At 30.2% G+C, this 14,091-nt stretch overlaps 2 protein-coding genes and 1 long non-coding RNA gene across 3 annotated transcripts; 1 reads left to right on the plus strand and 2 right to left on the minus strand.

Annotated features, from left to right (window-relative positions):
• Positions 1 to 71: 71 nt before the first annotated feature.
• LOC128395235 (alkaline ceramidase 3-like) lies at positions 72 to 3,188 on the minus strand. The gene is made up of 2 exons (XM_053355640.1): positions 1,122 to 3,188; positions 72 to 1,043 (listed from the first exon to the last, which is right to left on the minus strand). The coding sequence occupies exon 1, from the start codon at positions 2,330 to 2,332 to the stop codon at positions 1,538 to 1,540; it is 795 nt and encodes a 264-aa protein (XP_053211615.1). The 5' UTR covers positions 2,333 to 3,188; the 3' UTR covers positions 72 to 1,043; positions 1,122 to 1,537.
• A 3,095-nt stretch (positions 3,189 to 6,283) lies between these two features.
• On the minus strand, positions 6,284 to 7,138 carry LOC128395383 (uncharacterized). Its single transcript, XR_008326622.1, has 3 exons — positions 6,766 to 7,138; positions 6,603 to 6,711; positions 6,284 to 6,522 (listed from the first exon to the last, which is right to left on the minus strand). It is a non-coding gene; the product is annotated as an uncharacterized LOC128395383 (long non-coding RNA).
• A 530-nt stretch (positions 7,139 to 7,668) lies between these two features.
• LOC128395382 (U6 snRNA-associated Sm-like protein LSm7) lies at positions 7,669 to 8,370 on the plus strand. The gene is made up of 2 exons (XM_053355801.1): positions 7,669 to 7,826; positions 7,935 to 8,370. Exons 1-2 carry the CDS (start codon positions 7,824 to 7,826, stop codon positions 8,277 to 8,279), a joined length of 348 nt encoding a protein of 115 aa, XP_053211776.1. The 5' UTR covers positions 7,669 to 7,823; the 3' UTR covers positions 8,280 to 8,370.
• Positions 8,371 to 14,091: the final 5,721 nt, after the last annotated feature.

Genomic DNA, 14,091 nt, shown 5'->3' on the forward strand with positions numbered 1-14,091 from the left:
AAACAACGAAAAATAAAGATACTTGAAATTAAATAACGGAAATGGAAATAACAAGATGGACCAAAAGTAAAGAAAAGGTTGAAATGAATTAACATAAATTGTGGAAAATCAATGATTAAGTTAATTAACTAAAAATTAGATTTTGAACTAATCAAGTTGAGCAGTAATAACGTTAATTGTTAACATAACCTTTGAGGTTCGATCATGAATTATTGGATATCAAGACAAAACAAATGTCTTTAAGGTGAAAAAGCATCAGGATTTTTTTTTTCTGTTGAATTTAAATCAATTGTTCAGTGTTGGTACATGATTATAATTAACAATTAGACTGAATCAGGATGTTATTTAGGTTAATTTGATGCTTGAAAAGTTTGTTCATGATGATGACTAGAGTGAGGGAGAATAGAAAGAGAGAGAGAGAGCAAAGAAAGTGTGAAAAGGTATTTTCTACATTAATTGAATGCTGCATCAACCAGTTTGTTGATTATCATGATAATGATGATGATGATGATGATGATGATCAGGGTAACGGTTTCATGGAAAAATAAAGTTGAAAGTCAAAAGTGAAAGTAAATTTCCGCCGGGAAGGTTAGAAATCGATCGTCATGTTGACCTCACTCATTCTCAGAGTGGACAATCAAGATAAACTAGCAAAAGGTAAGATTTTTGCTTATCGTGATGATGGATAATGGTGATTGTCTTAATGAGCTTGAAGCTTAATTGTTGGTCGACGGTCGCCTTTTTGATCGTGGTTTAAAATGATTAACAACCTCGTTTATTTGATCTGGTTAAATCAATAAGATAAATATCATAATCCATTGACTGTTATCAAGCTAATGACAATTTAAGTGGTTGAATAAAAGAGCAATTATGAAATAATGATGATGATGATTCTCAATCTTCTCTTTCAATTTCCAAACAGTTTACACAATATTTTCATCTAGTATCTCACTCGTAATATAAATCGACAGGACGATGATGATGATGATGATGATGATGATGGTTGAGAGAAAAACACCAAATGAGAATATCCTTGTTGGAAACTGATCGATGAAAGTGGGAACAATAAATGATGATGAGAAAATATTCGTGAGTGAGTTGCAATAATAATGAATATTTACCATAATGTGTAGATAATAATAGAATATTATTTAGAGATGATGGTAATTCCTTGGTGATAATCATTATCATCATGGTGACATTATGTTTTGGATACAATATCTCTTTTGATAAACATGAAGGTTTTTGTTTCATTCATCAATCATGATTTGAGTCCTTTTCCAATTCAGGTGAAGTTATTTACTCGCTTCCGCATCAAAAGATAATTTAACTGATATTTAATGGTGTTTACTGGTTTTCCATTCATGTCTCTCCAACAATTTGTCATGGTCCTTTAATTGTTACATGACTATTCACTTTACCATATCCTATTAATAATTGTAATTGATGTCGTGTTATTATTGTATTATTATTGTTACTGGTTGTTGATTGTTGATGAAAGGATAGGTTTAATTTAGAGAAATTAATTTCTTTGCTTTTAAGTTTTACTTAAAATTAATCCGGTGAGTGGATGTAATTTGATGTAAAAGTATCTTCGTTGACTGAGAAGGTGAGTGTGTATGGCGAAAGTTATCATACAATAGGTCGCAAAACCGGCAATCACGTGCCAAACTGCGTGTAATTGTAAAATCGGTGCTAACATGTTGGGTAGACCGCACCTAAGCCCATCCAGTGAAGAGCAGAATATATTATCAATATTCCAAAGGAAGAAAGCAAAATGGTTGAGAAAAACACCTAACCAGAAGAGTCTAGGTGATGATGGGCAGGTTCGGGTGATGCGATATCCAAGATAAATGACCATATAATGAATAGCGGCAAAGCCCAATTGAAAGAAAATCGGCTCATTAACAACAAGGTAGGATATTTCTAAGCCAAGACCACAAAAGATTAACGATAATTTGGTTGATCGTTTGGCTGCTGTTGGTGGATGAAGCATCTTAATGAAAATATAGCCAACCAAAAGGGCTTCCCAAATCATGGTCATCTCGTCCCATAGTTGCATCTCATACTTGAGGGTCATATGGAAAGCAGCTGATCCAAGGCCGACAAATGAAAGGTACAATAATGGACTAAGAAATAGAAAATCAATCTCATAACGGCGAAGATGAGCAAAGGCAATTAACGGTGGTAAGATGAAGGTTAAATTTGACAGGGTATTCCAAAATTCTGCTATATAATAGCTCATCTCATAATTGGTTTCACACCAGTCGATGGTTGAAGTTATCGGATCCCAAAATCCTCTTCTATCCAAAGATATTACTGTCGGCGGCATAGTGAATATGTAGATATATTTATATGTTTTGTATTGAGAAAAATCGATTGATTTATTAAACCAAAGAGAAATTGATTTTAATCATCAAACAGGAAGGAAAAGGAACTAAAAGGAAGAAGATACCAGAACCAGGAAGATGTTTAAGATGCACGAAATTCACCAGAAGAGAGAGAGAGAAAGTAAACCAGTTAAGGTGAAATGGTCGAGAAAGAAAATGGAATTCACTTATTTGAGAGAAATGATCCAAGGAAAATATCTACAATTACCAGTGAAGAAAATTAAATTAACAGGATTAACAGGATAATGTGAACCTCGAGCTGTTATAATAAATTCACTGAGAGATGATAATATAATGTAAATTCACATTAAAGTTCAATTGTTGTCAAGAGAGAAAAATAGGAGAGAAGAAAAAATCACAAGCCAAATATTCACATGGAAACCAAAAAGAGAAGAAAAAAAAATTCTATTCTCCTTTGGATGTTTTTTTTTGCTTTTCGACACAAACGCAAAACACAAATTTAATGATTTACATTTGAAACATTACCAAGAATAGAATTAACAAATTAAAATAGATTGTAGACAATTAATGAGTGAAGTAAACAATTAAGAAAATTACCAGAGAGAGATAAACACATTGGAGAGAAAGTGAGAGGAAAAGGAAAGTAACTCATAGAGAGAGAAAAATAAACAAAATGGAAAATAAGAGAAAACCAATTGAAAATTCAATTGAAGTAAAAATGATCAACATGATGAGGAGATTAAATTGTTTAATTACGAAATCAAGAGATGATAATAGTTCATGATAATCGTGAAACAATTAACAGAATATGAGTGAAGAGAAATAAACAAGATGAAGTGAAGAGAGAAAATGAAAAAGTAAATAAAAAAAAAGAAAATGAGTTAACCGAAAGAGAGAAAACTGGATTAGTCCGACTCACTTTTTTCTCTTTCTTTTTCTCTTTCGAATTAACTTTCGATTTCGCTTTTCTTTCTCTGTCTAATTCTCACTTGGCTTCGAAATTGTTGATAATCTCCTAATTCTATCAGTGTGATTAATCCGCAATCAGTGATTATCTTTAATTGGATTAGTTTGTTTTTCTCTTTGGGTCAATCAAATTTTCTGATTGTTGTTGTTTGATTTTCCGTTGATTCGGTTGATTGTCTTGATTGGGACAAATTCCCACACACCCAAATACTGATTGTCGTCAATTGATTGGGAGAAATGATTCCATTCAATTGATTGATTATGTTAATTTACCAATGGATTATGTTGATTACTTGATAATCATTATTTTCATGATGAATAATTTAAAGAAATCATCATGATCATGATTGACATCATTTGATCAACAACAACAATAATAGATCACGAAACAATAAGAGTAACAATTTAATAGTTAAATTGAGAATCTCCATAAATAATGATTAGTTAAATTGTTATTTCTTGGGCGTTGGAATCACAATTAAAATAAATCATCACCTTGATGGTTATTTAACATGATAACAGAAGTTAATTTACTTTGATCAATAATGATTACTAATTAATTGTAATTGTTACAAGCAGATGAATTTTATTGTAAATTGTTAATTGTTGGTAAGGTGTAAGAAAATCAAATAAATTAATACGAAAATGATTAAATGTAATAACGTAAATGATTAGTTGATTATGTGATAAAGTAAATTGTAAGTTGACTTAAGTTTGATTGTTTCAACTGGCAAACTAAAAATAGATGAAAAATGTTAATTAAATTCAATTGAATAAACGATTAATTTGATTACCTTGAATTAATTGGTAACAATTAACAATCAGTGTGAAGATTAAATAATCAAGTTAATTATCAACAGAGAGAATCCTTGATGGTTTAATCATTTCCATGATTAAGATGAGAGTAAAAAATCAAATCTAATGAGATGAATTAATTGTCACTCGAAAAAGACTAAGAAAAGAAATTAATTAAGTTGCCCCGAGGGCACAGAACTAGTCGTCCAGATGACAATTAACTTGTTACAATTATTACTAATTGTTACAATTAGAACAGTTCACAAATCGATTATTTTTTTCGAAGCCACAAGATGTCGCTCTTTTCACTTTTCCATTAAAGTCAATTTTTTTCTTATTCTTTTTAATCACAATTAACTAATTATGTAAATGTTAAGAAAATTTTATTTGAACGTAGTAAGGAAGACACAATTTAAAGGAATAGATCAACACCAAATTAACCATCAGAATTTAAATATGGAACTTAAGAAATTCTGATTCTTCTACTCAGGTTAATATTCACTTTCACAATTTAAATTGTTATTTCTTGGGAGTTTTAATCTCAATTAAAATAAATTGCCTCTTTGATGGTTGTTTAGCATGATAACAGAAGTTAATTTAGTTTACATAGTTGATTAATTACTTTTGTCAGCCTAACTATTCACGAAAAGGAGGATTAATTTAATCGTTGGACAAAACTTTCCATGAAGTTAGAATCAGATCAATTTAAATTCTTCCTCTCAAAGTATTGAATTCATCTTTCTGAACCAACCAAAAGTCTTCCACCTTGGGCGAGATTAGGATAATCCTCATTCGGATTGAATTCATCTTACACAAGAAACTAAAAATCTTTCTTCGTTTTCAATTCGTCTCTTGCTCTATCGAAGACAAAGATGAATGTCAACCCTAAAATCGACCTCTGTCAAACTCAAAATCAAAAATTGTTTTACATAGAATATTCAATAAAAACTCTTTAACCTTTTTTAAAAGTTCTAAAAAATTCTGGGCAGGTCACAATCGGCGATCAAAGTTTTTCGATTATAACACATAAACTAAACTCAATTCTGTCACCCAATTTGAATTTGTATTCATCCAATACTCTTGATCTCTTGATATCTTATTTGTCTGTCTCTTGTTATTACTCTATATGGTTACAGAAGTGAATATAATAATTGAATATTGTCTATTGATTCATATGGAATTTATTTAATTGTAAATAATTCTCACAGGTGATTAAAGTGTCGATTACCATTATTCAATAGGAATAACCTTGATACCCATGCCGTATAAAAAGAAAGGCTTCCAAGTTTATCATTATCACTTTCAATCATCAATTGATTTAATCGACGTATCTTTTGCTTTCAAGTAACAATCAACAACTTTACTATCATCAATTTGTCATCATGAAATTCAGAAGTTTCAAAGTTTTCATTGACTTCATCGTCTGCAGCACCTTCATCATCCTCATTGGAACCAATATACGGCCAATATACAGCCTCGAGGAATCAACGAAAATCACACTCGACGGTGACGGAAGAAACAAAAATCAAAGTCCCGAAATAAAATCAAAGCCGTGATGTTACCGGGAAGCAAACGCAAAAAAGGAAATTAATAAAATTCTCAAGTTTTTGAATTACAACTAACCAATTTAACCATTTCGAGTTAGAAGTTCTGTCATTTATGAGCTTCACCGTTTTCAACCAAATGCTTTTCCTTATTTATACATGTATTATATTAATAATTTATGTAAAGTATAAAAGTGTAACTATCACTATGAATGAAATGTTCAAGAAATTAATAAAATCGATATGTAATCAATAACCTTCTTAAATCACACAATGTACACCCAAATTGTAATCTCAATTTTGTATCCTATTAATTCACAAATCAAAGGTGTAATATAAATGAACTAATAATATTATTAGTTCATTTGATATCAAATTTTACACAATAGAATTTCAAGAAATAAAAAATCATTGATCTTGATTTACGTAGTTAGATAGAGCAAGAGACGAATTGAAAATGAGGAAAGATTTTTAGTTTCTTGTGTAAGATGAATTCAATCCGAATGAGGATTATCCTAATCTCGCCCAAGGTGGAAGACTTTTGGTTGGTTCAGAAAGATGAATTCAATACTTTGAGAGGAAGAATTTAAATTGATCTGATTGTAACTTCATTTCACAGTTATGGTGACATAAATTAATTAGAAACCAAGTTAATTGCTGTTTAAATTTTTAATATTCTCATAGAGTAAAAATTGTATGCTTCCCTTTTAATTACATTGAATTGGAAAAATATGGATTTGATTACAAAAAATAAACACTCTGATTGTTGATTGATTTAGTTATTGGATCGATTTGAAAAACCATCAAGATTGGAAACAATTGTAACTATTATAATGATTAGGCATCTCCATTAGAGCTTTGAAAATCTGTTTAATTGTAACAATTAAGAAAACAGTTTCAATTGAAAAATTTGCTAATCAATAAAAGAGGAAGACAATTAACTTACAATCAATAGTAATCAAAGCCAAATGGTGAAGGTGGATAACCGTAACCAAGACCATAGCCAAGACCGTAACCATAACCGAGACCGGGACCGGGGCCGTAATGAGCTGAAACTGAATTAGATGATTAACAATTAGCTAAACAATTAGTTGATTAGGTTAACTTACCCCCTGGTAACCAGTATTGTCGAGGTTTTAATTTGGTTGTTGAATCTTCATTGATTGCTGATTTATTGATTGTTGTTGGTTGACGATCATCAATATCATCCAATTTTTCACTTGACTTCATTCGGTTGATTTAATTTCCTCGATTGGATTACAATTAACAATTAAAAGTTTAACAACAATTAGAAAAATGATGAGATGAATCAGTTGATTGTCCATGTTTAAGGTTTGATGTTCAACGATTAAATTAATCAATTGGATTGAAGTTGAGTCAATATTTATATGTGATTTTTATTGTCATAATAATTAAATCAGCTAATCAATTGATTTATTTACACAAAAAGTTAATTATTATGAGCAATCACATAATTAACTTAATTGTTATTAGAGAATCTGCTTACCTATGCAATTAAATTATTTAAAAATAGATAATAAATCAATCGTTCACCTTGATTTTGTCAATCACAATTAATCGGTTAATTGTGTAATAGAATTAGAAAAATGTTAATAATTAGTTGATTATGTGATAGAGTAAATTGTAAGTTTAATTAAGTTTAATTGTTTCAACTGGAAAACTAAAAATAGATGAAAAATGTTAATTAAATTCAATTGAATGAACGATTAATTTGATTACCTTGAATTAATTAATTGGTATCAATTAACAATCAGTGTGAAGATTAAATAATCAAGTTAATTACCAATAGAGAGAATCAATGATGATTTAATCATTTCCATGATTAGAATGAGAATTAAAAATCAAATCTGATGTGATGAATTAATTGCCACTCGAAAAAGACTAAGAAAAATAGAAATTAATTATTATCGATTATCAAATGTCGAGAATTAAGCTAAACGTAGAGAGAGTTTAGTGAAAATAGACTAATTCTTTTTTCGAATCCAATAGATGTCACTGTTTTCGCGGTTCAAATTCTCGGTTTTCTTTTCATGTTTTGATTTAAAAAGAGTTTTTTTTAATCATTTGTTGTCCACAATTAACTAAATTGTATCAGTTTCTCAATTAAATCAGTTCTTTATTCGATTGTCAATTTGAAGATTAAACTATGGTAAGTGAAACAGTGAATGTTAATTCCTTTTGTTTGATCTGAGACAATTTGTTAACCTTTTTGTATGTTTGGCTTTTTTTTACTTCTTTTGGGTTTCTCGCTATTTAGGAATCTGCGGGTGGAGGTGTTAAACTTGGTGGTGACCAAAAGGTTAATCCATTGGGTAGGAAAAAGGAATCAATTGTTGACCTGACAAAATACATGGGAAAACCAGTGAGAGTTAAATTCCAAGGAGGCCGAGAAGCAATTGGTATTTTAAATGGATTTGATCCACTGTTAAACATTGTTCTCGATAATACCAAAGAATTTTTAAGAGATCCAGAGGATCCCCTGAAATTAACGGAAAATACTCGAGACCTTGGGCTTGTGGTGTGCAAAGGACCTTCGGTTGTTGTAATTTGTCCCGTTGATGGAATGGAACAGATTTCTAATCCATTCGGTGTTAACCCATAATTCTAACAGTTTAAACGTTTAACAAAATTGATTTTTATTCAACCTGTTTACTTTGGATTAAACAAAAAGTTCTCTTCTCCTTTTCCCTCTAGCCAAGTTATACAATCTTTTCATTCTTCCAGCAATTCTTCAATATATTAGATCATCTAATTGGTCGATGGTTAAAGTTATCGGATCGAAAAATCCTCTTCTATTCAAAGATATTACTGTCGGTGGTATGGTTTTGCTATTGAGAAAATCGATCCATTTTATTATCATGATAAACCAAAGAGAAATTGATTTTAACCATCAAACAGGAAGGAAAGAATAAAAGAATTAAAAGAAGGAAAGAGACAAAGAAGATACACGAAATTTACCAGAAGCGGAATTATTATTATTCTTCGTACAATTAGTATCACAATTAGATCAGTTCGTGGTTAAAGATCATCAAAGTTAAACATCTTCAATGATTATCTTCAGCTCTTTGAGCTATATGATATTTTCATTGATAATAACTGAAGATCATCAGATGATAATAATCAGGGGAAAAAAGATAAATATTAACTTGTAGTTGATATTAACTTTTAACAATTAGATTAAAATTGTGTTGATTAGTGAGAAGAGTCTTAACAATTGGACATTGAAAGAGTCACTCGTGTGGTCAGCAAATAGAAAAAAAAATATCAAATGATCAAATATTGACCTTATCGATTATTGAAATACTAACAATCTAATGAATTAGATTTTCTCTTTGATCAAATAATAATAAGTGTAGATTATAATAATTTAACCAATCGAATGTAATTTAGGTGAAAAAGAACAAAAAAAAAGTAGTTTTCTCTCTCACCTCAGGAAGTTCGAAAAAAAAAGAAAAAAGAAAACATTAGTCAGTTAATTGTTCGACTAACATGATCAGCTTGATTCTCTTTTCTGATTACAATTGATTTTGGGTAAAGAATCAAAATGGGAACTATTGTTTCTTGTAGTCAAAGAGAATTACCTTCAATTGAGACTTGTGATGGTTATTTAATTGAGAATATTGGTCAATGTTGGAATTGTCGATTGGTCAGTTCACCTTTAAATTGTGAGAAAAGTTTTTTCCCGAAATTTGGAAAAGTAAATGAAAGTAAAGTGAAAGATGAAAGTGAAATTTTTGTTCCAAAAAAAATTGGTCACTATCAGAGTCCAAATCTATGGAAAGATCATGTTAAAAGTAGAGTGACCACTAGTGGTCAACAATCAATTTGTACCAATAGATCACACCAACAATTGTATAATGAATCACTTCAATGTCCTTTGTGTTGTAATGGTAAAAGATCAACAGAAACAATTAAATTGAGTAACAATCAATTACCAATATGGCGACAGAAAGTAATGTCCAGTGTTTCACCTCAACCCTTGACCAAAAAGGAAGACAGTGAAAGTGAATCGATTCCAGAACTCGAACCATCGACCTCTAAACACGTAACCATGGCGGAGATCAATGAAACGGTAAGAATGTGTTTCGATAACGAAGATGACCAACGAAAACTGACCAGTTCTGAATTCACAACATCCGTTGAATTATTACCAATCGAATCAACGTCAACGATGATCGATGATAATATTAACAATGACTCGAAAGAAGTACCAATCTTAATTGTGGAGGAAAGAAAATCATCTGAAACAATCAATAAGAATAAAGAAAATGGTGAAAATTTATCTAATCCAATAAATGTTATAACACCAGAAATGATACAAGGAAAATGTCAACATGATGATAATAATGATGAGAATGAGACTCTGAGAAACCGGAAGAGTGAAGATGATGATAAAATGGAAGGTAAATTTTTCGATCCTCCAGAAAATGGACAATCAACTGATCCATATATCCGATTATCACTTGAAGATAAAACTTTTCAACAACAACACCAACAAGAAGATGCTGATGATTTAATGAAACCAATTTTACAACCGGAAAGACAATCAACATCACCCTTATCCTCCTCATCCTCATCCTCATCATCTTCCATTGATAATCATGTGTCATCTAAAGGTAACAATGAAACTGGAAGTAATGAAAGCACTTATGGAACCAATAATGAATCAGAAAATTGTGACAATCATAATCTAAACAATGAATCAACTAAATCCAACGGAAATGATTTCGTCCTAAACTCTTTGGACAATATTAGTTTGAGTAGTTTATCAACAGTTGAAAGTGACACTGATTTAACTGAAAGCGAGTCCAATGGTCACTTGGTTTCTCGTCGATTGTCAAATTCAATGTCAGCTTATCAAACGCAATTAATGATCTCACAATTATCTAAATCATCTTTCACTGGGTCCATTGGGACAATGAGATGTTCCTTGTGCCGTTTAAATAGATTGGGATCAGAAAACTTTTGGCTCTCCCTGGATGAAGATATACTTTCAGTTCTTAAAACTTATACCGATCTAAGTGAATCCCTGAAGATAAAGGAACGCCAATTGTGGACTAATAACAATGTTGACCTGGAATATAAGGAAAGAATTGCTCGACTTCGAATGAGAAATCGAACTCGAGTGACCATTGAAAGACAATCGGAAAACAAGATTATCATAATAATCAAAGATGGACACACAGTCTATTGTATCGAAGGTAAGTTACATTTACTTTCTAGAAATTAGTTCAAAAAATTCAAATCATTCGATGAGAACAACAATCAAAATATATAATCAATTTCCATTATCTCAATACAATTTAAATCATTAAGATTGTCCAAATCAATTAACTTTACGAAGGGAAAAGTTACTTCCATTGAGAATCACAAGATGGCGCAACAGTCGAGTTCGAATAATTTTTTTAAATTTTCTATCAAACTAATTGAGAAACTTTCACAATAATTAAACGGATAGAAAATCATTAATCTTAATTATCTTACAGTGTTCATAATCCATGTGTTACCACAGAAAAGTGATGAATTAAAAAGGGAACAAGATTAACTGAGGTGAGAAAGTTGAGAAAAAAGAGAAAAAGAAAAAAAAGTTAATTAACTTTTATTAAATCGAAAAATTATTCAATTGTAATTAATATGATACATTTAAATTAAATCAAAAGTAACAATTGATTAATTGTTCACTGGTCATTGAGAATTAATTGCAATATAAGTGAATGGATACGAAAAGAAGACGAAGAGAAGAGAAAAAAAATTCTTTTCGAAATTCAGTCTGAATTTTTCTCTTTATCTCTCTCTCTTTCTCTTTTCCATCAATGAACATCATTCATGTTCTTCCATCTCTTACTTACTTTTATCTTCATAATCATGATGATGGACGAAGAAGATGATGATCATCATCAATTCCTATCATTACCTGAGTCTTATCATGATTATCGTTAGACAGAAAAACGATTCTGAATTCTCGGAATGTGAGTAAATAATTTTCCACCAAGTTTTCATCTTCTCTTCATCTTCCGCCCTCTTTTTTCATCTATTTCGATCATCATCTTTATCATCATTATCTTTTCTCTATCTCTTTAAATTTCCTGGTATTTAACCCAAAAAAAAATGGACTACAAAAAGTGCTTATCATCATCAAATTCAATCAATATCGATCAACTCACTCATATAATACTCTCTCTCCTCTCCTCTTTACCTTTCCATAAACCACCCTTAAGATATCAGGCTCTTTCCCCTTTTCCCCTTTTCATCTTATCATCATTATCTTTCACTTATCATCATCATTTTCATCATCTCTCTCCTCATTCATTTACCTTGATTCCGTTTTCCACTAAACTATTACCTTTATCAATCCATTTAACTATCAATCTTATTGATAGTTTATCATTATCATCTTTATCCTCATCAGTTTCATCCTCATCTTTCAGATTCACTCTTTCCAAACATGAGAATCAATAATAATAATATTAATAGAAACAGAAAATCTCAATTCCAAGGTCCAAATTTACAATGATAATCAACTTCCTCCCACTAACCCTTCATGTAGATCATTTAAATTACCCTAATCATCACGACATTTCAGTCTAACTACTCATGAGAATCAATCAGTTGTCATTCAGAATTATCATCTCATCATCATCATCCTCGTCATCTACATCCTACTAGTCTTCATCATCTTCTATTGCCTTCCGATGGGAGAAAAGGAAAAAAAGTTTCAAAATTTTTTCTAAAAAGTAAAAGAAAAAAAAACATTAACATTACATTTGGAACTTGAATTTTTTCAGTTTCTTCATCAATTCAACTTAATCATCATAATCAATTCAATTGATCATTGATGATGATTAAAACGATAATATTAACAAAATGATAATAATCATCAAGATAACCCAATTTCTTGTAAAAAAAATTATCATTCCCCATGAAGTTTATTCATATCTATCAAAAGTTCAACTATTGAGAGTCTCAGTTTTTTGACAGAGCAAAAATCTCATGAAATTTCATGGTGATCAAAATTAAAGTATTACAAAAACAAGAATCATCATACTACATGATAATATGAACCATGGAGAAACAAAATTCATGGTAAGTAACTGAATGAACGAAAGATTCAAGAATAAAAAAAACAACAACAAATGAAAATTTCATCTCAACTTTTACGTATTAACTATTCATGAATCATGAGAATTCAAAATTATTATCATGAAGAGAAAGATAAATGTGGGGATAAATTTTCTTTCTATTCCAATATAAAATATTAATAATAATCATGATGAAGATAAGAATTCAAAGAATGAGTTTCCAATTGAAGAAATTCTGAAAAATTCTGGTCAAGGTGAATGGTTATATATATTTTTTTACTCCTTTCATGATATTGAAATGCTATCTATTCACGTTTTAAAAGTTTCTATGTATCTTGAAGCCATGAGTTGATTTCATGAGGATGATTTCTGAATAATAATATGATTATTATTAAACGATCATAGATAGAAATGTTGAATAAATGAAACAGGAAATTGTAGTCAAGTTTTAGTTTCCGTTCTGTATTCATAGTTAATACAAAACTCATACCAACCTTTTAACGGGGAGGGTGGATAATTTTACCATGTTCATGATGATTGTTATTAAGGTGAAAGAATCAGGATCTGGATGGTGGTAATAGTCATCATGGTGGTGGTTGTTTACTCAAAATGTAATAATGATAATACAACAATAATATCAAGGAAAACGATCATTAAGTTATATTAGGACATGGAAATGATTAGACAGACGATTCGGTTCATAATCATCCAGAGTTATCATGATTCATGTCAATTGGAACTGACCAATCAACCGGATAACATTTATCAAATTTTCTTCTCATTTCTTTCAAATAAACTTAATCTTAATCGTTAATCTGATTATTTATATCATCATCTTAATACAACAAATAATGTACGAGATGATTATCAATGAAACAATTAATACTATGGTGAATGAAAAATATTCACCAAGATGAAGGTGAGTTTATTGTGAAATTTAACCATGAAACTAATTTCATCATCTCTCCATTAGCATTTCAATTGTATAACATTTTCACTCCCAGAAATTGATCAGCATTTCAATCCAACATACTTATTATTTTACCATCACCATGATGGTTGATCGGGAATTGGATTTTTATTAAATCTCAAAGATTTAATCAAAGTTTCCAAAGTTGATAAGTTAATTTTTACCTTTTCCAACTCGAATCATTATCATGGTAACTTTCATATAGAGAGAGAGTAAACTAATGTCTTCATGTTAAGAAAGAGTAGTTATTGATTCATGAACATGGAGATTGAAACTTCAGCCAGTTAATTGTTACTCAGTCAAATAATTGAGTATTCATCTGAACTTGGAATCTTTTTTTCCCTTCGCCTTTTTCTTTACCTGAT

The sequence above is a fragment of the Panonychus citri genome, unplaced genomic scaffold, assembly GCF_014898815.1.
Source record: "Panonychus citri isolate SS breed McGregor unplaced genomic scaffold, ASM1489881v1 Contig00141, whole genome shotgun sequence".
NCBI classification, from domain to species: Eukaryota; Metazoa; Arthropoda; class Arachnida; order Trombidiformes; family Tetranychidae; genus Panonychus; species Panonychus citri.